A 25,619-nucleotide genomic window follows, 5' to 3' on the forward strand; every position below is an offset into this window, starting at 1 on the left:
TAAAAGGGAAAACCCTGGATCTTCACTCTGGTAAAAACAGAGGCAGCCTAGACATTCAGGCCTCTCCAGATGGGGCTGCCCAGAGTTTGGGTTTGGTCTATGGCCCCTAATGAAATTCCAGCCTTATTATACAACATTGTATGCACTCTATTGACTATCATGTACTCCAAAATAATACAGTGTCATTTATCTTTAAAAATATTCCATAACTTGACTTCTTACCTTCTTTCCAATTGGTAAAGTTTTATGGTGTTTGAAAACTATGTTGATAAAGATGGTAATGTATCCAAATATTAATCATCTGATCCTTTTTATGAGAAAGTCTGGCACCTAATCCAAGGCTTTTAATTATATTTATGACAAAAAAATTAGTCTAAGGGTAAAACAACTATAGCACAAAGTAAACTGGTTGTTTCAAGAGTAATTACGGCTGAAGAGTTCCATGCAAGGTTTTACTATCAACTTGTGTTACAGGAGGGGTTTTATTCCTGTGAAGCATTCCTATACAAGAGCCTTCCTCTCTGGGATGGCTTCTGTTGTCGATCACAGTTCCTTCAACTTGTGAGCTGGATTCCTTTTAGTAGCTTCTCTGGTATGTATCATGAAAATTTGGAGTCATTTAATTCAATGTAATATTAATTAAAAGGATTGAATAACTTTTTTTTATTATTTTTAGAGGTGAAACCACTTCTTTTTGACCATCTATCACGGCTCTTCTTTACATCAACTATTTATTTCAAGGTAAAAAAAAATTGTCTTGCTTAGATTCAATAGGAAATATTAGTCTGTGGCTGGTGGTACACAGTTTCAAACCCACACTATAGCAGTGTTTTGTAACAGGAGTTGCTTGGACCTGGACTTGAGGTGCTGCATCATTCAAATCACAGTTAATGTGTAGAATCTTCTGTTTTTAAGGTTTTGTTACATGTAATTTTCCTGAACTGTAACAGATGACAAAGTGAATGAACAGGTGGCAAATGAGTATTAATAAAAACAAACTGGGAAATAACTTAAGCATACTTAGTTTGATTGTTGTGGTTGATAATTTTGTAGATACACTTATTCATTTCTCAAATGTATATTGAGCACCCACTATGTGTTATAATATAGTCATTTTCTGCTAATAAAATTGTTCCAACCTTATATAATAAAATTAAAAGTTGTTACTATTTTGCGGTGTGCTCCAAAAAAAGACCACTGTGGCTTCCAGACTTAAGTTTGAGAGCCACTTTCTTATAGAATGGTTATTCCTATTCGAAAAGAGTGACAATATAAGTAATGTTTCTTTTATAACTTTTTTTCACCTTAAATCACTTACTGTTCACCACATTTACAGGAGAAATATATTGTCCTGGTTAGTGTTCGTCATAATCAAGTGGTACTTTATAATTACCTGTCACATTAACTGCGATTCAAGGTTTATTTATATTATTTGTAACTTTCTACCTTACCATGTCATGTCATTCACGTGACAATACACACTGCTTCTCCCAGATAACACATTTTCAGAGACTTCATTTTGCAACTTTCTGTGATTCTCTTCCGATCTTCTAACTCAGTTATTCTTTATTTCTTCTCTTATTCCACCAATCTAGAGTGCTATTTATCTGTAAATATTAGGTTAAACCATATGAATAGGTTTAACCTAATAGGTCAAAGGTGTTTGACAATTGGCAGTTTCATATGTTCCAGCCTAATAAGTATATATACGTTTATACACACATGCATATATTTATATTTGAGAGTGGGGGGTGGGGAGAGGAAGGGAAACAGACAGTAGGCCAAAGACAGAAATCAAGGGAATGCTCACTGTTTAATTCTCACTGAAAAGGAGGTGTCTATGAAGGAACCTTTTCAAGAGGTATGAAAAGAACCAGGAGAACAGTAGTGCCAAAGAAACAGAGAATACAGGCTATCAAGAAGGAGTGAAGGGATAATGTTGCTACATATCCCAAGAGGGTCCAGAAAGATATGGACCAAAAAAAAGTTTCTTTTGGAATTGATAATACAGAGGTCTTGGCTACCTTTGTGAGCAGGTTCAGTGGAGTGTGGGGGTAAAAACCAAATTGTGGAGGTTGAGGAGTTGATGAGAAATGAAGACAAGACAATGAGTATTGACTGTGTTTCCAAAAGTTTGGCTAAAAAGAAGAGGTAGAGAGAGAGAGAGAGAGAGAGAGATAGCTGTAGTGGGACTTTGAATCAAGGGAAGGTTGTAATCTTCTTTGTCCCCAGAGTGAGAAAAACCTGCACATGTTTATAGATAGGATGCAAGGAGCCAGATGACAAGAGGGAGAGGTTGAAAATGGGGGAAAGATGAGGGAGAGGCTGAAAATGGGGGAAAGATGAGGGATAATTGACCATGCAGGGTTTCAGAAAAAGCATGAAGGTATTGGTTTAAGACTAGGTAGAGGGATTTGCTTGAATGGGTGGTAAGAGGTTGGGAGGTACTACTTATTCTCTAAGATTGGGGACGAGGACATAGAGATAGGTGGACATGTAGATATATTTGTACAGTTTGAAGAAAGAGCAAGAAATTGAAATACTTGTGCCTAAAAATGTTAAATTTCTCAAAATAGGAAGTGCATTGTAGAGGACAGAATTGAGTAGGGGACTTCAAGACGGTGTTATGTGCTTCGCCATTAAAAAGAATGGGAGAGAGAGACAGCTAATTGAAGAGAAATATAGTAAAAGGATTATTGAGCTTCATTAAGGGCCCAGATGAAGTTGGAGACCATAACTTAGGAGTGTAGAGCTGTGCTTCTCAACCATTTTTTTTTAAGCCCATGCCCCCTTCTCATAAACCTAAGAATCTCATGCCTTCCTTTAATGTGGAGGCTGGATGGGGTAGAGTAGGTGAGTGGAGATTTTCTGAATATGTCATAGTAATATCGAATATCTTTTCAAGTGTTAAATTGGCACCAAAATAGAAGATTGTTTTAGGTGATTCTAAGGTTGCTTTCAACTTGAACATATTTATAACCTGAATGTGAGGTGTCAATTTCTAAAAAAAAAGAGATATTTTTTAAATTAATTAATTTATTTATCTATTTTTGGCTGTGTTGGGTGTTCGTTGCTGCACATGGGCTTTCTCTAGTTGCGGCGAGCTGGGGCTACTCTTCATCGCGGTGCGCGGGCTTCTCATTGTGTTGGCTTCTTTTGTTGAGGAGCACGGGCTCTAGGCGTGCGGGCTTCATTCAGTAGTTGCAGCATGTGGGCTCAGTAGTTGTGGTTTGCGGGCTCTAGAGCGCAGGCTCCGTAGTTGTGGCACACGGGCTTAGCTGCCCTGCGGCATGTGGGATCTTCCTGGACCAGGGATCGAACCCGTGTCCCCTGCATTGGCAGGTGGATTCTTAACCACTGCGCCACCAGGGAAGTCCCTAAAAAAATATTAATTGAACTGTGCTATGAAGTAGCAATAAGCATTCTATCACTGGAGATACTCAAATATAAATAGTATCTAGACCATCATTTATTAAGGATATTTAAGAAATGTTTTACTCAGCCGTAAAAAGAAATGAAATGGAGGTATTTGTAGTGAGGTGGATGGAGTTAGAGTCTGTCATACAGAGTGAAGTAAGTCAGAAAGAGAAAAACAAATACAGTATGCTAACACATATATATGGAATCTAAGGGAAAATAAAGGTCATGAAGAACCTAGTGGCGAGACGGGAATAAAGACACAGACCTACTAGAGAATGGACTTGAGGATATGGGGAGGGGGAGGGGTAAGACGTGACAGGGTGAGAGAGTGGCATAGACATATATACACTACCAAATGTGAAATAGATAGCTAGTGGGAAGCAGCCGCATAGCACAGGGAGATCAGCTCTGTGCTTTGTGGCCACCTAGAGGGGTGGGATAGGAGGGTGGGAGGGAGGCTCAAGAGGGAGAGGATATGGGGATATAGGTATACGTATAGCTGATTCACTTTGTTATACAGCAGAAACTAACACAACAATGTAAAGCAATTATACTCCAATAAAGATGTTTAAAAAAAAAAAAAAGAAAGGTTTCCTGTGTTAGGTTTTAGGATGGTATGGATTGCTTTCAAATTTATAGATATTATGATTTATCCTTACAAGTGTTCCAGGCACACTTATTTCAAGACAATATTTTTTGTATATGAATGAGTCCCTGGGAAATCAAGGCAAGGCCTGACAAAGGAAAAACTATAGGATTGTTTGTTTTCCACAATCACAGAAGATAAATTTTATGACCAACAAAAAGAGTAAATTGCAGTTGTAGACACAAGGCGAAAAGGGTGGCAAACTCCTCTATCTGTAGCAACTTCAAAGGATCTCTGAGGGGAGCTAATAAGGGGTGGGTGATGTAATATATGTTATGAATGAATGTAATTTAGAGAAACAAGAGTCTGTTCCTCACTGATAAGCTGGGGGCAGGCTTGTAGAGAAAATGGTAAAATAAACTTGTACTTGCATTAATCTGTCTCTTGGCGACCAATTAGGTTGGAGCAGCAGCTATTGGGTTCTGAATTGGATGTGGTTATCTCCACAGTCCCTTCCACCTCTAAGCCTCTGGTTTAGTCTGTTAGTTCTCAGCACTATGGTATGTCTGATGATTTTTTTGTTTTGTGTCCACAGTGTAGTGTTCTTCAGTGTCTGAAAGAGCTACTGCAGAATTGGCTGTTGTGGCTCTCTATGGACATCCACATGAAATCTGTGATGAACAGTCCTCTGTGAGTTATCTTATAACCCTCCATAAGAGTTGATCTCTACAAAACTGTTTGCATATGGATTAATAGTGTGGCATAAAACCTAATTGCTTCATGCAAATGCTTAATTGTACTTTTCTAAAAAAAATGTTTTTTGTTACTTTTCACTCTTCCCCACAATCCTGTGAGGAAGGTTAATTCTTCAAGTTTTATTCTATAAGTCAGAAAGCAACCCCCAAGCCTCTGAGTCACTTGCAAGAGTTAATATAGCAAAACATTGGCCAGCTGACGTTAGAACTTGCAACTTTGACTTCCATTCAGTTTAGCTCATTTTATAAAATGTGTTCTTGCTTATATGTGAAGTCAATTTTGATGATGGCTAGGAAGATCTGTAATTTTGCTGTACAGATTTTTTTTATGTTTCTCTGATGTATTTTGCTTATATATGTTAATTTATTTTCACTTTGTAATTAAAAAAGAGCCCTGAATTTCCATTATGTTCATTACTGTTAAATGTGAAACCTCAAAGTGAAAGTAAAAGCCTGACTGAATTTCAAGGAACTGCCTGATCAGGTTTTTTTCACTCTTTCTACCTAGAGTCTTTTGCTTCTCCTGTATTCTTTTTTAACATTAATGTTTTTTATATTATAGAAAATTACAAACATACTCAAAAGTAGAGAAAATAGTACAATTGTTACCCTTATGTACGCATCACCCGGCTTCAACAGTTATCAACTCATGGTTAACGTTTTTTCATCTATAACACCCCTCACTTTCCTCCTCCTTTGTACTAGATATTTTTTAAGCAAAACCCAGACATCATTTCAGCTGTTGAAAAATGATACCAGTATAACACCTAAAAAGTTAATAGTTCTTAATATGTTCAAATATCTAATGGATGTTCAAATTCCCTGTATTATCAGTCACATTCTTACTTTATAAGATAAGGATCCCTTAGCTCCAACTGCAAGTAGCTGGTGGTTGGCTTAGTTAGATTAGCCCAGATCTATTTTTCTATATGTTCTTTTCCCTATAGTTGTCTCCTACTTTGTTAGGAGAATAGAAGCTTCTTGGGAGTTGCCTGGAAACTTTTTAATTCTTCGTATTCATTATTGCAGTACTACCATATATCGTGTATGTCTGATCACTTTTAGAAGGAAATGGAGCATTAGTGAGTAGTGAAAGTATCTTGTAAAGCCATGCTTCTCAAAGTGTGGTCCCTGGACCAGCAGCATCAGCATCACCGGGGGTCTTGTAGAGATACAAATTCTCAGGTACTACCCTAGACCTACTGAAGTAAACTCTGGAGGTAGAGCCCAGAAATCTGTGTTTTAACAAATGCTTCCATAATTTCGGTGCAAGCTAAAGTTTGAGAACCACTATCATAAAGAAATTCCATTTGAATAGTTAACCTCTTCAAACACCTCAATTCTATTAAGAATAGTATGTTTGCATTTATAATCTTTGGCCAATTTGCAGTGTAAGTCTTAGGCACCCTAATACAGGTGCTTTATAATTTCTATATTTTCTTTCTAAAAATCCTAGGATCCTTTTTAATTAGTGTCATAAACTTTGAGAGGGCATTTACAAAGGGGCTCTGCTTTCTAAAATTCTTAAAACAAATAAATAATTGTAGGTAATTGTAGGTAACTTTGCTTGTCATAATACTACTTGGCATTATATAATATAGCTCTTAAGTTCTCAATAATTTTTCTATCTTGGAGATATGAGTGTAATGCTATGTCTCCATCATATGACCATATGCCATATGACTGTCAAAGAGGGAGTAAATTGTAGTTGTAGATCACAAGGAGAGAAGGGTGGGAAACCATTCTCAGCAGTGGCTCTCCAGGGGGCATTTTTGGTTGGCACAGTGACTGGGAAGAGGGTGCTAACATCTTTTAGTAGGTAGGAGCCAGAGGTGCTAAACGTTCTGTAGTGGGTGGGGAGTAGGAGGCAGTCCTGAATGGCGAATTGTGTCATCCAAAATGCCAGTAGTGTCCTGTGGAGAAACACTTTCAAAGATGCTACCTGAGCAATCATCATTGTACAAATTATTTCAGACACATTTTGTCAGGTGCTGCCAGAAATCATGAAGTACAGTTTTGCAAGTGATGGGTTGACTGTATGTATGCCCACCTATTTGAATGGTCTCTTAATCTTTCCCTGCTTGCTCTGGCACTGAATCATCATGGTGGTGGGTAATGGTAGAGTTATCATCATCTCAGACTCTAAGACTATATGCTATTCCTTTTTCCTTGTGCATAACCATTGTTGGCTACCTAGATCTGAGGGTAAAGCTATGAAATCACATTTCCCAGTCTTTTCCTAATCCACTCAACAGTGGATTGAAGGAGAGGGGTGGGGAGATGGATGGATTGAACTAATTATACCCATGTGTAATTTAAAGACACATGGTTCATTGATTTGGGAAGAATATAAAATATGTAGGTCTGGTTTTTACTAGAAGAATGAAAGATGCCAAAAATTTTGCTCATTCAGTTTTAGAATTGAATTCCAGTTAAATAAGTGAAAATATTTTTAACAGCATTTTAGTTCAGGAATTCAGGCAAAACTGGGTTTGGATTTGTGTACTTAGAAACTAATTTGCTGGCTGCTATGGTCCCTGGACATAGGTGATATTATCTAAAGTCTGGAGCTTAATCCTTTCTTTCTCTGGTATTTACTAGTAGAATGGTTGCTCAGGGATGTTCTATGAATTGATCTTAATGGTTCCCTAGAGGGCTGTATAGTTTTATGATTAATCACTGTGGTTTAAAAAAAATGTGAATTATACATTGGAGCACTGATCGTTTTCTGAAATTCCCACCGACTTTCTGCTATATATTTAATCCAGCTTTAGCTTGGAAAATGTGAGGACTTTTGCTAATATGGATCTTGGTTTCTTATTGCAGAGAGACAACTTTAGGTGGATCCATGAACTCTGTGTCTAAACTGATTCACTATGTAGGGTGGCTGTCCACTACTGCAATGCGCTTGGAAAACAACAGTACTTTCTTGCTGCACTTTATTTTGGATTTCTATGAGAAGGTAGTATACATCCCATTTTCCCTACTTAGATTTTTGTGATGGCTGTCTGCTTTACTAGTCTATTGTTTAAATTTTATGCACAACTATTAAGTTGGGCTATGACCTTATTAGCATACTTGAGATAAGCTATGTATTTTGAAGTTAATGATTGTATTCTGGCCTGAATAATTGACATTCATAAAACAAAGTGGAAAAAGCAAATGCTTTTTTTGAAGTCCAGGTACCACTTTAATAGACGTTCCCCTGAATAATGCTGGCCCTAGACAGAAGTCTGTCTTCAGTATCACTTTTTGCTCATCCATTGTACATTTCCAACCCCTGGTAAAAAAACAAAAATACCTTTTATTTCTTTAGCTCTCCACCCCCACCTTTCAACTGCCTTATCTCCCAGTACCTATGATTCTGGTCCTCTTCTATTGTTTTATAGTATTCAACCTAGACAGAACTATTATCTAGGAAGTACCCACTAATCTCAGTTTTCCTGGCTTCTTCCCTTCATTGATACCTAGTTGTCTTGTGTTATATTTGCTTGGAAGCATGCTCCTTTGTTTTCCAGGTTGACAGCTAACTAATATGATAATTCAGTATTTATAGGACTTAAGAAGAAAGAAATGTTCCCTTCCCCTTTCTCCCTAACTCTAAGATCTCTCCCCAGAAAAAAATAAAAGATTTTAATAACTACCTTGCAGAAATAATCCTCTATTGTAAGGTTGCTGTTTGGTGAGGTACATTTTTAAGCAGGTTGTGGCTACGTATTCTATTTATGAATCAGGCAGGCCCAAACCTGATGTTATATTATTGCTTATTCTCTAGTGGTGATTCTTTGGGTGAAGTTGGTTGAGAAGTTCTGAGGAATAATTTATATACTGGTCTTGTCATTCTTCCCAAAAGGTGTGTGACATATATATAAATTATAACCTTCCATTGGTGGTGTTGTTTCCTCCTGGGGTCTTCTATCCCGCACTCCTCAGCCTGGATTCCAGTATCCTGAACCAGCTCTGTTACATTATGGACAGGTACAAAGCCTTTTTACCATTTTATGAGTTAATACATCATAATTCCATCTTCATTTTCCAGCTATACAATAATTTATAAATATACTACAATAAGTTTATTGTATATAATACAGTGAAATATTAAATACAATAAAATTGTTATCCATTTTCTGCCAGGACCTTTGGAAATAGGAAACATGGCTTTCTTTCAGGAATGACCTTCCAACATGGGACTATTTTAACTGTGTTTTTAAAATGTCACTGTGGGGGATATGGATTAAAAGAATTCACAGTTAAGGATCTTTTGTGCAGTGGTACCGCTGCACTCAGCATTGTTAATTCTCATTGCTGTGTCTCAAAGAATAATTAGTCATTTACTGACAACTGGTTTAAGTCTACATAGCTTCTCTGGTAAAAAGAACATTTTCTGGGAGATAAGGGGAGCTATTACCAATTATATGAAACTGTAAGTATTATTTCTGATCTCTTCTAATTTTTTCACTTATGGACTGAAATTGCTCTTTTTAGCCCATAAGTGTAGACCCTTTTGGCGTAACTTATGAGACTATGCCAAGGTTAAAATGTTGAAAAGCTACTTAGAATAGTTCTCAGGCAAGAAAAGATTACATCTCTCAGTTTTCTCTTTATCCTTTCTACTGCACCTTTTTTTTCCACATTAGGAAAATATGTTTTGTAATATGTTTTGTATCAGTGACTGCTTTTGAGCCTCTATTAATTTTTAACAGTGAAACATTAAAAGCATTTCCTTTCTTTTTTATTGAAGTATAATTTACAGAGTCATATCTTAAATGCATATCTTAAATTTACAAGTACTTATCCTAAATGTATAACTCAATATTTGAGCCTCTATTAATTTTTATTCTTTGAGGAAAATGTACCACAAAAGGAAAAAAAAACTTAAATAGACAGCTGGATATTTGTGTATGTGCATATATTTACATTTAAAATGTAAACTTTTGTTTATGTTTACATATCAAAGGCATTTAATGGTAAAAGTTCTCTTCGTTCTGTCTTTAGGTATCGTAAAAATTTGACTGCTGCAAAGAAAAATGAGTTGGTACAAAAGGTATGGATGATGAATCTCTGTTTTAAATCACCATTGTTTAAAAATTGAGTGTAGAGATATATGATCTGTTGGGAATAAGAAGGAAAGGGAGAATAGGTGATAATGACAATTTTTTTTCTTTCCCAATAGACAAAATCAGAGTTCAGCTTCAGCAGCAAGACCTATCAAGAATTTAATCACTATTTGACAGCCATGGTTGGTTGCCTGTGGACATCCAAACCCTTCCAGAAAGGATTATACATTGACCCCGAAGTCTTAGAAAAAGCTTCAGTAGCAGAGTACAAAAACAGTTTAAATTTAGTCCATCATCCTGCTCTTTTGAGTTATGCTGTTTTCTTTCTGCTACAGGTAAGAGTATTTAAATGATCTTTAGATTTTCTATAGGAATACTATGATGGCAGAAATAGGAAATGCCATAAATTTAGCGTGTCTGAATTGCAAGACATGTGTTCAGTCATACTTTTTGAGTATCAGCTAACTTTTGGGCATTGTGCTAGGCTCTGGGGATTCAAAGTTAACTTAAGTAATTAGTTTCTACCTACAAAGAGCTTGGGCTTGTGGCAGAGACAAATTTGTGAACATTACTGCAATACAGTTAGGTGAAGTGAGAAGAGATACAATTGTGAGAAAGATGGGAGAGTGAATATTAGTTCAGTTCTACCTGGGTAGAGGTGGTGCCAGGTAAGAAAAGGGTACAGCGAAGTTGAAGCTTTAGTAAAATCCTTCTAGGCAAGATGGAAAATGTAGGCTAGATGATATTATAATTAGAGTTGGAGTCTTAGCCAAAGACTGCTGATTTAATGGGTTGATATCAGTATGTAAGCAAGGGGGTCTTCTCAGGACTTTACACCAGCCCTGTCATTTTCAACATTATCAGTGACTCAGAGAACTCAAATGGTGTGCATATCATATGTGTGGATGACACAACAGGATGGGATTACAAATACACTGATAGAATCTGGATTCAGAATTCCCTGAACAGACTGGAACATTGAGAAATCTAACAAAATGAAAAAAGTGTATAGAACGGGGGAGATATTCATTGAGTAAATGTTTAATATATTCATGTAAGAACCAGGCACTGTGGTGAACAAGACGCATCTGAGTACTGCCCTCATAGAGCTTGGAATCTAGTCAGGGAGGCAGTCATTAAACAGACATCTTACAATAACGAATAATGAATAATATAGGGAAAGTACAGAGAATGATGAAAAAATATACAGGGGGGCTTCTGTAAAGCCACTTCAGGCTTTACAGAAGTGATGCTAATTGGAGTTTTGAAGGATGAGTATGAGCTTGTCAAGACAGGAGCAGTATTTGAGGAAAAGTGCAAAGCTAGAACAGGGGACAGCAAACTTTTTCTGTGGAGGGCCAGACTGTAAATATTTCAGGCTTTGCAGACCACATGGTCTCTGTCAAGATTACTCAACCTTGCTGTTGTAGCATGAAAGTGGCTATAGACAATGAGTAAACAAACGGGCATAAACAGTTTATTTACAAAAACAGGCATTGGACTGGATGTGGTTTGTGGACCCCTATGTTAGAGCATGCTATGTTTGAGGAATTTAAGCAGAATTATAGGGCTTGAGCAGGGATTCTACCCTGACTCAGCAGCATAAGTACCCGGGCTGCTTTTCCAAAGTATACATCCTTGATTGCTTCCACCCTGACATTTTGATTTACTAACTGGGGTGATATCCAGGATCTGCTTTTTTTTTTTTTTAACATGTTTATTGGAGTATAACTGCTATACAATGGTGTGTTAGTTTCTGCTGTATAACAAAGTGAATCAGCTATACACATACATACATCCCCATATCTCCTCCCTCTTGCGTCTCCCTCCCACCCTCCCTATCCCACCCCTCTAGGTGGTCACAAAACACTGAGCTGATCTCCCTGTGCTATGTGGCTGCTTCCCACTAGCTATCTACTTTACATTTGGTAGTGTATATATGTCTATGCCACTCTCTCACTTTGTCCCAGCTTACCCTTCCCCCTCCCCGTGTCCTCAAGTCCATTCTCTACGTCTGCGTCTTTTTTTTCTTTTTTTTGAATTTTTAAATTTTATTTTATTTATTTTTTTATACAGCAGGTCGTTATTAGTCATCAATTTTATACACATCAGTGTATACCTGTCAATCAACGTCTGCATCTTTATTCCTGTCCTGCCCCTAGGTTCTTCAGAACCATTTTTTTTTTTAGATTCCATATATATGTGTTAGCATACGGTATTTGTTTTTCTCTTTCTGACTTACTTCACTCTGTATGACAGACTCTAGGTCCATCCACCTCACTACAAATAACTCAATTTCGTTTCTTTTTATGGCTGAGTAATATTCCATGGTATATATGTGCCACATCTTCTTTAGCCATTCATCGGTCGATGGACACTTAGGTTGCCTCCATGTCCTGGCTATTGTAAATAGTGCTGCAATGAACATTGTGGTGCATGTCTCTTTTTGAATTATGGTTTTCTCAGGGTATATGCCCAGTAGGGGGATTGCTGGGTCATATGGTAGTTCTATTTTTAGAACTATCTTTTTTAAAAATTTTATTTATTTATTTATTTATTTATGGCTGTGTTGGGTCTTCGTTTCTGTGTGAGTGCTTTCTCTAGTTGTGGCAAGTGGGGGCCACTCTTCATCGCGGTGTGCGGGCCTCTCACTATCACGGCCTCTCTTGTTGCGGAGCACAGGCTCCAGACGCGCAGGCTCAGCAATTGTGGCTCACGGGCCTAGTCACTCCACGGCATGTGGGATCTTCCCAGACCAGGGCTCGAACCCGTGTCCCCTGCATTGGCAGGCAGATTCTCAACCACTGCGCCACCAGGGAAGCCCTAGAACTATCTATTTTAAGGACCCTCCATAGTGGCTGTACCAATTTACATTCCCACCAACAGTCCTTTGCCCATTTTTAAATTAGGTTATTTGTCTTAATGGCTTATAAGACTCATGTCTGTATTCTAGATTCAAGTTGCTTATCAGATATATGATTTGCAAAGTTTTCTCCTATTCTTTGGGGTGTCTTTTCATTTTTTGGTTGGTATCTTTTGAAGCACAAAAGTTTTAAATTTTGATGAACTCTATTAATTTTTTCTTTTATCACTTGTGCTTTTTTTTTTAATGCCTCCTCATTTCCTTCTCCCCCCAGCCCCTGGCAATGACCAGTCTACTCTCTGCTTCTATGAGTTTGATTATTTCAGATTCATCATATAAGTGGTATCTTGTAGTATTTGCCCTTCTGTGTTTGGCTTATTTCACCTAGCATAATTTCCTGCAGATTTGGTCTCTCAGTAGATTGTGGAGGATAAGGGATATTGATTTCTCCTCATGACGTCTGTCTGGTTTTGGTTTCAGGTTAATTCTGGCCTCAAAAAATAAGTTAGGAAGTATTCTCTCTCCTGTTCTTTGGAAGAGTTTGTGAAGGATTGGCATTAATTCTTCTTTAAATATTTGGTAAATTTTACCCATGAAGCCATCTGGTCATGGACTTTTTTTTTTTTTTAATTTATTTATTTATTTTATTTATGGCTGTGTTGGGTCCTCGTTTCTCTGTGAGGGCTTTCTCTAGTTGTGGCAAGCGGGGGCCACTCTTCATCACGGTGCGCGGACCTCTCACTATCGCGGCCTCTCTTGTTGCGGAGCACAGGCTTCAGACGCGCAGGCTCAGTAATTGTGGCTCACGGGCCCAGTTGCTCTGCGGCACGTGGGATCTTCCCAGACCAGGGCTCGAACCCGTGTCCCCTGCATTGGCAGGCAGATTCTCAACCACTGCGCCACCAGGGAAGCCCCCATGGGCTTTTTTTAATGGGAAGGTTTTAAATTACTATTCAACCTCTTTTCTTTTTATAGGTCTATTCAGATATTCTATTTCTTCTTGAGTCACTCTCAACATTTATTTTTCTAGAATTTCTCTATTTTATACCATTTATATAATTTATTGATAATACTTTTTTTAATACAAATTTCTTTTCTTTTACATTATGGTTTATTACAAGATATTGAATATAGTTTCCTGTGCTATACAGTAGGACCTTGTTGTTTTGATAATACTTTTTATTTCTATAAAGTCAGTAATGTTTTCCCTCTTTTCATTCCTGATTTTAGTAATTTGAATCTTCTCTTTTTTTCCTAATTTAATCTAGCTAAAGGTTTGTCAATGTTGTTGATCTCAAAGAACAAACTTTTGGTTTCACTGATTTTTCTCTACTTAAAAAAATTTTTTAAATTTAAAATTGTGGTTAAATACATAACATAAAACTTACCATCTTAACCATTTTTAAGTATACAGTTCACTGGCATTAAGTACATTCACGTTGTTGTGCTAGTATCACCATCATCCATCTACAAAACTCTTTTCATCTTGTAAAACTGAAACTCGGTACTTATTAAACAGTAACTCCCTGTTCCCTCCTTCCATCAGCCCTTTGTTGCCTTCATTCTACTTTCAGTCTCTGTGAGTTGACAATTCTAGGTACCCCAATAAGTGGAATCATACAGTATTTGTTCTTTTGTAAATAGCTTACTTCACTTAGCATAATGTCTTCAGGGTTCATCCATGTTGCAACATGTGTCGAAATATCCTTTTTTAAGGCTGAAAAATATTGCATTGTATTTATATACCACATTTGTTTATCTGTTCATTCTTTGATGGACACTTGGGTTGCTTCCAGCTTTTGGCTGTTGTAAATAATGCTGCTATGAACACGGGTGTAAAATTCTCTCTTCAAGTCCTTGTTTTCAGTTCTTTTGGATATATACCCAGAAGTGGAATTATTGGATCATATGGTAATTCTTTTTTTACTTTTTTTGAGGAAACACCATTCAGTTTTCCATAGGCGTTTCCATATGAATTTTACATTCATACCAGCAGTGCACAAGGGTTCCAATTTCTCCATATCCTCACCAGTACTTAATTATTTCCTAGTTGTTTTTTTCATAATAGCCATCTTAATGTGTGTGAAGTGATATCTTACTGTGGTTTTGATTCATGTTTCCCTAATGATAAGTGGTGCAGAGCATCTCTCTATATGCTTATTGGCCATTTGTGTATCTTCTTTGGAGAAATATCTATTCAAGTCCTTTGCCTATTATTTTAATTGGGTTATTTGATTTGTTGTTGAGTTGTAGGGATTCTTTATATAAGAAGTCTAGATGTTAATTGCGGATATATGATTTGCAAATATTTTCCCCCATTTTGTAGGTTGCCTTTTCATTTTGCTTGATTGCATCCTTTGATGCATAGAAGTTTTAAATTTGATGTAATTGAATTTAGCTATTTTTTTCCGTCTATTTTTGCTTTTGCTGTCATATCTAAGAAATCTTTGCAAAATCCAGTGTCATAAATCTTTCCCCCTATGTATTTTTCTAGGAATTTTATAGTTTTTAGTCTTATGTTTAGATCTTTAATCCATTTTCAGTTAATTTTTGTATATGGTATAAAGTAAGGATCCAACTTCATTCTTTTGCATGTGGAGATTCAGTTTTCCCAACACCATTTGTTAAAGAGACTGTTATTTCCCCCAGTGAATGGTCTTGACACCTTTGTCAAAGATCATTTGACCATATACATGAAGGTTTATTTCTGAGCTCTCTGTTCATTTCCATTGGTCTATATGTCTGTCTTCATGCCAGTAATTATTTTAATTTGTAACTTTGTAGTAAGTTTTGAAATCAGGAAGTGCGAGATTCTCTTTTTTTATATTTTTTATTTCAATTATTTCTGCTCTAATCTTTATTTCCTTCTTGCTTTGGATTTATTAATAGTTTGCTCTCTTGTTTCTAGTTTCTTGGCAGTAAATTATATTATTGATTTGAGATCTTCATTTTTAACATAGATGTTTACAGCCCTGACTCATCAGCCGTGCTCACTAGGAAGGACCAGTGGCTTACATTGCTATTCTTATGGAATTTTAGTAGATTTTCTTGAATAAATTTTTTTATATTTTCTATATGTCGTTAGGGCAGTTTCCAAAGACTTTAAATGCTGGGTTTGTAAAAACAGTTTTTGCCAACTTTGCCCATTTTGCTGGGGAGTGGTTCCACAGAACTCCTTATGATCTCATCCTGGAAGTAGAACTCCATGTGGACACTTTTTATCATAGAGCAACCACTCTCCGTTTCTTGAACATCCTTCCAGAGACATACTGTATGTTTCTGTATAAATGATCTTTTTCAACACTTTTCTGCCTCTTGATTTTTTTTGACTTAATATCTTGGCTTTTGTTTCATGTTTGTACATAAAGGACTGCCTCATTCTTTTTGTTATCTCTGTAGTATTCCATTGTGTGGATGTAGTACCAGTTAAGCATATAACTTATAAATTGAGCATTTGAGTTATTTCTAATCTTGTTATTAGGTTATACTCTAATGAATGTGTTTGAACTATATATGTCATTTCATACATATGCAGGTGTGTCTGGTGGATAAAATTGCTCCAAGTGGAATTGATTTCAAAGGGTATATCTTTGTAATTTTGTTAGGTATTGTCAAATTGCTTTCAGTAGAAGTTATACCAATTTACATTACTGCTAACAATGAATGGGTGTCCAGTTCTCCATACCCTGTCAATACAGTTGCATCCAATTCTTACTTGGAAAAGTATGCGATGAATCATAGAGTGGAATTGATTTTTGTAAGTCAGTTCTTTTTTTTCTTCCAGACTGTGTGTGTATGTGTATTAATTATAAGATTCAGTCTCTAAAGTAGTAAATATTATCAACTTAGGCATAGGTAAGTAAAGTTGTTTTGGAGGATCAGGAATTAATATATTCTTTTAAATTGAAGTGTTTTAAAAAATATTTTAGGAAGGTTAATTCTTGAAGGTTTAATTCTAGCAGCATTGAGCACATTTGGCAAACTGTGAAACTACCATTTTGTAATTGATGATGTTTCTGTATGATTCTGAAAATACTAGACTTTAATGTCAATTTTCTTTTAAAAGAATGCCTTTTGAGCCTCGTCACCAACTAACTGCTCATTATCTAAGTATCATACCTTTGGAGTGGTAAAAATAACCTCTGATGCCGTGGTAATGTGATGTAATTCTGACAGTTTTACTTTGCTGAATTATCACATTGTAAATATTTCAAATTGGCCATATTTTTAGAGATAATTTAGTAAATTTTATTTGGCCAATCAGTTCTCAGTATCAAAAGAGCTCAGGTCACTTCATGAGTTTGGACATTTGTAGAGCTTACATTTCAGGAAATTCAGAAGCTCTAGGTTTTCTTATCATCAATTACCTTTGAATTAATAACTAGTTATTTCCTTATTCATTCAACAAATATTTGGTGTCCACTGTGCTTTGGACACTGGGAATACAGTGCTTAAGAAGATAGATACCATCTCTGTCCAAATGGAGTTTATATTCTAATGAGAACAAATAATAAACAAGTAATAAAATAAGTAAACATGATAATTTTAAATTTTTAGAAATGCTATGAAGGACATAAACAGGGTGGAGTGAGAGAGACTGTGACTGGGGAGTTATCAGGGATGGGTGTTCAAGGATGGCCTTTTTGAAGAGGCGACAGTTGACTTGAGATTTCTTCTAAAAGATGAGAATAAGCCAGCCTAGGAATAGCTGGAAGAAGAGCATTCCAGGCAGTGGGAACAGTACTTAAGGGGTTCAAAGAAAAAAAGAAGGCCAGTGTGGCTTAGATTAAGGAACAAGAGGGAGAATGGAATGAAATAAGGTTGGAGAGAAGCAGGGGCCACTATCTTACAGATCTGTTAGGAGTGCAGTGGGAAACAATTGAAAGATTTTTTTTTTAATTTTTTAATTTAATTTTATTTATTTTTTTATACAGCAAGTTCTTATTAGTCATCAGTTTTATACACATCAGCGTATACATGTCAATCCCAATCGCCCAATTCATCACATCACCACCACCGCCCACCCCCGCCGCTTTTCCCCCTTGGTGTCCATACGTTTGTTCTCTACATCTGTGTCTCAATTTCTGCCCTGCAAACCGGTTCATCTGTACCATTTTTCTAGGTTCCACATACATGCGTTAATATACGATATTTGTTTTTCTCTTTCTGACTTACTTCACTCTGTATGACAGTCTCTAGATCCATCCACGTCTCAACAAATGACCCAATTTCGTTCCTTTTTATGGCTGAGTAATATTCCATTGTATATATGTACCACATTTCTTTATCCATTCGTCTGTCGATGGGCATTTAGGTTGCTTCCATGACCTGGCTATTGTAAATAGTGCTGCAATGAACATTGGGGTGCATGTGTCTTTTTGAATTATGGTTTTCTCAGGGTATATGCCCAGTAGTGGGATTGCTGGGTCATATGGTAGTTCTATTTTTAGTTTTTTAAGGAACCTCCATACTGTTCTCCATAGTGGCTGTATCAGTTTAAATTCCCACCAACAGGGCAAGAGGGTTCCCTTTTCTCCACACCCTCTCCAGCATTTGTTGTTTGTAGATTTTATGATGATGCCCATTCTAACTGGTGTGAGGTGATACCTCATTGTAGTTTTGATTTGCATTTCTCTAATAATTAGTGATGTTGAGCAGCTTTTCATGTGCTTCTTGGCCATCTGTATATCTTCTTTGGAGAAATGTCTATTTAGGTCTTCTTCCCAGTTTTGGATTGGGTTGTTTGTTTTTTTAATATTGAGCTGCATGAGCTGTTTATATATTTTGGAGATTAATCCTTTGTCCATTGATTCGTTTGCAAATATTTTCTCCCATTCTGAGGGTGGTCTTTTCGTCTTGTTTATGGTTTCCTTTGCTGTGCAAAAGCTTTTAAGTTTCATTAAGTCCCATTTGTTTATTTTTGTTTTTATTTCCATTACTCTAGGAGGTGGATCAAAAAAGATCTTGCTGTGATTTATGTCAAAGAGTGTTCTTCCTATGTTTTCCTCAAAGAGTTTTATGTGTCCGGTCTTACATTTAGGTCTCTAATCCATTTTGAGTTTATTTTTGTGTATGGTGTTAGGGAGTGTTCTAGTTTCATTCTTTTACGTGTAGCTGTCCAGTTTTCCCAGCACCACTTATTGAAGAGACTGTCTTTTCTCCATTGTATATCGTTGCCTACTTTGTCATAGATTAGTTGACCATAGGTGCATGGGTTTATCTCTGGGCTTTCTATCTTGTTCCATTGATCTATGTTTCTGTTTTTGTGCCAGTACCATATTGTCTTGATTACTGTAGCTTTGTAGTATAGTCTGAAGTTAGGGAGTCTGATTCCTCCAGATCCCTTTTTTTCCCTCAAGACTGCTTTGGCTATTCGGGGTCTTTTGTGAAATATTTTTAAGCAGGGTTGTAGTATGGTTTGAGGTGATGTTTAGTGGAGATCACTTTGGCTTTTTAGTGGAGGATAGAGTTATAAGAGGAGGCCTGAGTGGAAGCAGAGGCACCAATTAGGAGGCTCTTGGTCTAGACAAAATAGATTGATAGTGATTTGTATACAAGTGATGGTAGTGAAGATGCATAGAAGTGAACTGATTGGAGATATACTGCAGAGATAGAGCAGACAGGGCCTGATGGCTTGATCAGAAGTGGGAATGAGAAAAAGGAAAGGACTTTTGAGTTTTTTGAATTGAGCAAGTGGGTTGATGGTGGTTCCATCATGGTGTAAGGTCTACAAATGTCCAAACTCATGAAGTGACCTGAGCTCTTTTGATACTGAGAACTGATTGGCCAAATAAAATTTACTAAATTATCTCTAAAAATATGGCCAATTTGAAATATTTACAATGTGATAATTCAGCAAAGTAAAACTGTCAGAATTACATCACATTACCACGGCATCAGAGGTTATTTTTACCACCCCAGAGGTATGATACTTAGATAATGAGCAGTTAGTTGGTGACGAGGCTCAAAAGGCATTCTTTTAAAAGAAAATTGACATTAAAGTCTAGTATTTTCAGAATCATACAGAAACATCATCAATTACAAAATGGTGGTTTCACAGTTTGCTAAATGTGCTCAATGCTGCTAGAACTAAACCTTCAAGAATTAACCTTCCTAAAATATTTTTTAAAACACTTCAATTTAAAAAAATATATTAATTCCTGATCCTCCAAAACAACTTTGCTTACCTATGGTGGTAAGAGGAATAATGATAGAAGAACAGGATAGGTTATTTTGTTTTTTGTGGAGGACAGGTTGAGAATCAAGTTTTGTTTTGACCTACTTAAGTTTGAGATGCCTGTTAGGTATCCAAGAAGAAGTGTAAGTAGGCAGTTTGAAATAGGGGCTTAGAACTCAAGAGAGTGGTTGGAACGAGAGAAATCAATATGGAATTCATCAGCATGGACTATACTTCATCAGTTCCAAAAACACACATTTTTTTTCACTTTTTATAACTTCTCAGAGATCAAGATGCATCTTGTGATCGATGTCAGCCAGGCAGCAATCATGATATAGTTGTCATTTGCTGTTTTTGAGTGCGCGCAGGCAGATTGCCAGAATCAGACCTTGCAGATTGGATGTCAGCAGCATGGGGGAAAGATTGGAGACGATGCTGGAGCACTGTTTTAAGCTCTCAAAACCAAATGACTTGGAGGAAGAAGGGAGGGAAGTGGTGAACCATACATGTTATGGACTTTCCTTGAAGTAAGGGCCAAAAGTAGGTTAGATTTATGCAGTTGGGACCCAAGCACCATAGCCTTTATTAGTTCCTTTAAGAAATGCTACATAATCAACACTCTGGCACAGAGGATGATATTTTGTGAAAAACATAGATATCCACAACCCTTGAGTAGAAAAGTAATTCAGAAGAGTTGGACTCTGAATGTGAAGTTTTAGAAATACTTTCACCACTTAATTTTGTTTATATTTACCATTTCATGTTTGTAAAAATGATATATGATCAAAATCTGCCTACATCTAAAACTCTTTCAATCATTATAAAATAAAAACTTCTAAGTGTTAAAAATGCATTGTGTTATATGTAGTTTAATAGGCAGAGTTTTTTCTTAGTGATACATAAAAAAAGTTGTTAGAATTGATGGCTCTTCAGTGAAGTACAGTAGGTGATAGTTAAAGCCGGGGAATAACTAGCTAGCTCACCTAGCTCTGAGTTTTTATAAAGAATTACAAATTCATAGAATCTACTGTATACCCAGACTACCTCACCAGACTTCATCCTCATCCTTCAAAACTCAATTCAGGTAATCATATTCCTCAGAAAAAGCCCACCTTCCATCTCCACCCCGGTGGCTGAGTACAGAATTTTAAAAAATGAAGCCAAATATTAGCAAAATGGTGCTCACTTTATCCACTGTGATTTTATTTTTTTTCTGTTTGTGCTTCTAGGGAGAAATATGGAAGGTTATAGTGGGTGCTTATTCAAAAGGAATCCAAGAGTGTTGGTAGGAATAGAACGTAGCAAATGAATCAGATAGTGAAGAGCCATCTTAATTTTCTGGTAATTTTTGCTAACCAAATATTTTCATCCCCATTTCTCTCCATTTTCTTTTCTGTTTGTTTTTTGTTTTTGTTTTGAAAGGAATGGCCAAAAGAAAGGAAAGTAAACATGAGCTCTGTTTGGGTAAGTAAATTTATTTTCATCATGTTCAGGGATTTCATAAAGCTTCATTTCATCAGAAGAATTTATACCTTTACTTTTTCCCAAATCCCAAGTCTGATGCCTAGACAAAGTCAAAGTGAGGTGTTTGCCTTCTGAATTAATTCCAATGACTTTTATGTGACTTCGTTGGCACATACCCTCTACATAGATAAAACTATTCAGAGTTTGACTCTTGCTGTTGTGTCTGTGCATCATCTTATTTTATAATACACTTGCATGTAGTCAGAGTGTCACTGTAATGCGTCTTATTTAACAAAGCCAAGCACAATTGTCTCAATATAGAAACTCTGCTGTGTACATATTTAATATAGGAAGTAATATAATAATGTCTGTGTTGTCTGTTTTAGATGTTAAATTCCTAGAGTTCAGGAATGATGACCCATTTCCATTTCACAAATACTTGTTCATTTGAACAGCTGAATTTTTTTGCCAATATAATAAAAGGAATATTTAGCCCTTAAACTTCGGGTACTCTCTGGTTTGACTGTTACTTAGTGACTGAGTTTCAGTTACGAACCTGGCCACTCGAGCTAACTCTTGGTATGTGCATCCAGGATGCTGGGAACTTTTCCTAGGCAAAGAAGAGGAGGTAGAGAATAAGCAAACGAAATATTTGATAAGTAATTTTCCCTTTTTTGTGCCTGCAGGGGAAGAAATGGAACTGGTATTTGGACTATTTATTTTCAGAAGGGTTACAAGGCTTGAAACTTTTCATAAGAAGCAGTATTCATCGTTCTTCTGTCCCCTGAGCAGAGAGCATAAATCACCTGATCAACATTAAATGAATGTTGACAGAAACAAACTGAGCATATGGGACTAAATTCCTTCCTTGTTGCTGGAGAGGTCAAGTGGCTCAACTTGAGTTTCCATACTCATTTCACCAACAGACTGCCATCCTCAGGGAGCGCTTAGACTGGCCTTCTATCCATGGATCAGGAGAGCCTCAGTGTGGCTAATTTTATTTTTCAGGATCTAGATTCTTTAGCTCATTAGTGAAAAATGACTTCATCATCAGGCTCTGCCTTCCACCAAATTATACATAAAGAGACATATCTGTTATGTGGTGGGATTTTTCACATTCTTGTGGACTATGAGCTGCATTTTTGATGGAAGAGAGCAGGTAAATAATATATAGTGGCAGTTAAGCTACAGACATATTCATGCAAAATACTCAGCTGCCTCTGTAAAACCTCTGTGGATATTGCCATTTTTCTTATTGTGAACAACCACACCAACACCAAGTTAAGAGGATACATTTCTAACTCTAAATGGTGGCTCTAAGTAGTTGGTAGATTCCTGGGCCTTCACTGGTAGCAGTTTGATGAGAGAAGGAAGGGAAGAGGATTGTGGGATAATCTACATTCCTATTTATACCAGTTTGATTTCACAAAACTGCTCTATTTTGTGTGTGTGCGCATGTATGTGTATGTATATATCCCATTTTTGAGTGTTTAGGTCCAAATAAACTAACTGTAACTATTTTCAGGAATAATTCTGAAGCTTTTAAAAAGTTGTATAATAGCTAGAGTATCTTGCTGAAAATTGACTACAAAATTTTGCTTCAGCGCTGCTGAATAACTCTCCCTCTTTTAATAAAATTCGTATCATTTGAAAGAAATCAAGCTGAATTTATTTTTATTTTTAAGTGCACATTGTGGCTCTTTTTTTTTCCTTTTAAAGCAAAACGGAACCCTAAACTATATTATTGGATGGTGTTCAAACTAGAAATACTATTTATTCATTCATTTTTGATTTAATACATATTTATTGAGCTTACTATGTACCATGTATTCTTCTGTGTGCTGGTTATACAGTATCTGCTTTTGTGGAATTTACTACATTCTATTGGAGAAGACAGATAATACAGATGTAAACAAATGTATAATATCAGGTGAAAAAGCAAGGAATAGGGACAGAAACAAACTGAGCATACGGGACTAAATTCTTCCCTCATTGGTAGAGAGGCCAAGTGGCTCCACTTGAGTTTCCATACTCATCACCAATTCACTGCCATCCTTAGGGAGTGCTTGGATTGTCTTTCTATCCATGGCTCAGGAGAGAGAGCCTCAATGTGGCTAATTTTATTTTTCAGGATCTAGATTCTTTAGTCCACTAGGGAAAAATGACTTCATCATCAGACTCTGCCTTCCACCAAATTATACATAAAGAGATGTACATGTTTGAGGGGGTTGCTACTTTAGATAAGATGGTTAGGGAAGGCCTGTTTGAAGAGGTGACATATGCAGAGGCCCTAATGAAATAAGTGTATGAACCATGTGAATATTTGGGGAAAGAGCATTCTGGGAAGAGGTAAAGGCAAGTAAAAAGGCTTAAAAATGTTAACTTACTTGGCATGTTTGAGGAATAGCAGAGGCCAGTAAGGTTACAACATAGTGATTAAGGGAGAAACATGGTAAGAAAAGAAATAGGAGAGAAAGCCAGAGAGTAGTTCATGAAGATCCTTATAGCCTGGTATGGATACGTAATGTGAAGCCATTAGAAGGACTGAGAGCAGAGGAGTGACATCATTTTACTTACCTGTATGGAACTGCAGTGTGGAGGTTAGACTGAAGAGGATTAAGGGTGAAAGCAGAGAGACCAGTTAGGTTATTACAGTGTTCCAGGCAAGAGTCTTAGACTAGTGTGGTGGATGATGGAGAGTGGGGGGGTAGTTAGATACTGGACGCAAGCTCTAAAGGTAAAGAAGATAGGATCTGCTGATAGCTTGGATATGAGGAGAGAGAAAGGGAGGAGTAAAGGATGACTCCTAGGTTTTTAACTGAGTAGCTGGGTGAATTCTGAAACAGAGATGAGGAACAGATTTGGAGGAATGTGGAATCACGAGTTCTTTTTCAGTCATGTTAGTTTGGAGATGCTAAATAGGCAGTTGGCTATCCAAATCTAGAGTTCAGGGTACAATTTGGTACTGACAAAATTGATTTGGGAATCTTTACTGAATAGCCATGACATTGGATGAGATCACTTAGTACAGCTTGAAAAGAAAGTGGCAAAGGACTGAGCCCTGGAGTATGCCAATGTTAAGAAGTAGAGGAGAAGAGGAGGAACCAGCAAAAGACTGAGAAGGACCCACCAGTGAGCTTAAAGAAAAGTCAGGAGACTGGTGTGCTGGAAGCCAAGTACAGAAAGTGTTTCAAAAAGGAAGGGTTATTTAATGGTGTGGAATGTAGCCTATATACCTGGATAAAAGAAGCTTTAGCTGCTTTGAAGTAAATCTGATAGCTTCCCCAATGGGTAACTATTTAGAGAATTCTCTTTTGTTTTTACATTTGTACTCCAAATAACTTCCCATATTGTTTTTCAGAACATGGTATTTTGATCCTTAAGATCATGTAGAACTTTAAATTGTGAGAAGGGGTTTGATTAGTTTTTATGAAATTTAACCAGTAACAATCTTCAGATCATGGAAGAAACTTTTCTAAACTTAAGTTTATGTTCTGGGAGAAAAAAAATTTCTCCTTTAGTTTGCCTTTTTGTTCAATAATGATTCCCTGGGTACCTTTTTGACCATATTCTTCTCTTGATCAATTTTTTAACCCACTTAAGAATAGATATACAGCTATGCAAGTATGCCAAATCTAGTTATTTGAAAAATCTTTTTTGAAGAATCTTCACGGCAAAGAAAAACAAAATTTAAATAAGAATAGCTATTTTGTTTCAGTGCCAAACATGTCTAGAAAAGAAAAGAAATAGAAAATGTGGTTTATTTTCCCAATTGTACAAAAAGAACACTTTGTTTACCCAGTATTTGTGTAAAATTGTTGATGTTATAAATATTGACTTAATATTCAGTAACACTGCTATTAGATTTCTAACATTTTATTTTTCTTTCTATCATAACTTCTCCTTTGGTCTTGGGGACAATCTGGAAAGAAAAGTAGATAAGTCTATGGTGCCTCACATAACTTTTATTAACATAGTAGAAATTCTCTTTATATCAGATACATTTTTTTATCATAAAATGGTTTACTAGATAGAAGAGAAATTATTCTCTAAAATTGGTATTATATTTTTAAGATTTTTTTTCAATTGATACTACTTTCACTTTGTTTAAATTATTAGGTTTTTTAATATAGAGAGCCTCTGTTTCTGTCATGTAAAAAAAAAATCAGTTTCAATTAAAGATGGATGCTATGGACTGAATGTTTGTTTCCCTCAGATTCATATGTTGAAGCCCTAACCCCCAATGTGATGGTGTTTGGAGATGGGGCCTTTGGGAGGTAATTCAATTGTGAGGGTG

The 25,619-nt window shown here is 36.5% G+C and overlaps 1 protein-coding gene across 2 annotated transcripts in view; it reads left to right on the top strand.

Annotated features, from left to right (window-relative positions):
* The window catches only part of CENPI (centromere protein I), a 48,979-nt gene extending 26,038 nt beyond the window's left edge, over nucleotides 1-22,941 (top strand). For both annotated transcript variants that reach the window (XM_068533127.1, XM_068533128.1), the window contains exons 13-21: nucleotides 475-592; nucleotides 677-741; nucleotides 4,602-4,696; nucleotides 7,588-7,723; nucleotides 8,615-8,739; nucleotides 9,757-9,805; nucleotides 9,935-10,153; nucleotides 21,281-21,322; nucleotides 22,009-22,941. In XM_068533127.1, coding sequence (XP_068389228.1) covers nucleotides 475-592; nucleotides 677-741; nucleotides 4,602-4,696; nucleotides 7,588-7,723; nucleotides 8,615-8,739; nucleotides 9,757-9,805; nucleotides 9,935-10,153; nucleotides 21,281-21,322; nucleotides 22,009-22,110 — 951 coding nt within the window. In that variant the 3' untranslated portion in view covers nucleotides 22,111-22,941. The remainder of the gene's footprint in view (nucleotides 1-474; nucleotides 593-676; nucleotides 742-4,601; nucleotides 4,697-7,587; nucleotides 7,724-8,614; nucleotides 8,740-9,756; nucleotides 9,806-9,934; nucleotides 10,154-21,280; nucleotides 21,323-22,008) is intronic.
* The last annotated feature ends 2,678 nt before the right edge of the window (nucleotides 22,942-25,619 follow it).

This window comes from Eschrichtius robustus, chromosome X, assembly GCF_028021215.1.
Source record: "Eschrichtius robustus isolate mEscRob2 chromosome X, mEscRob2.pri, whole genome shotgun sequence".
Taxonomy (NCBI): domain Eukaryota; kingdom Metazoa; phylum Chordata; class Mammalia; order Artiodactyla; family Eschrichtiidae; genus Eschrichtius; species Eschrichtius robustus.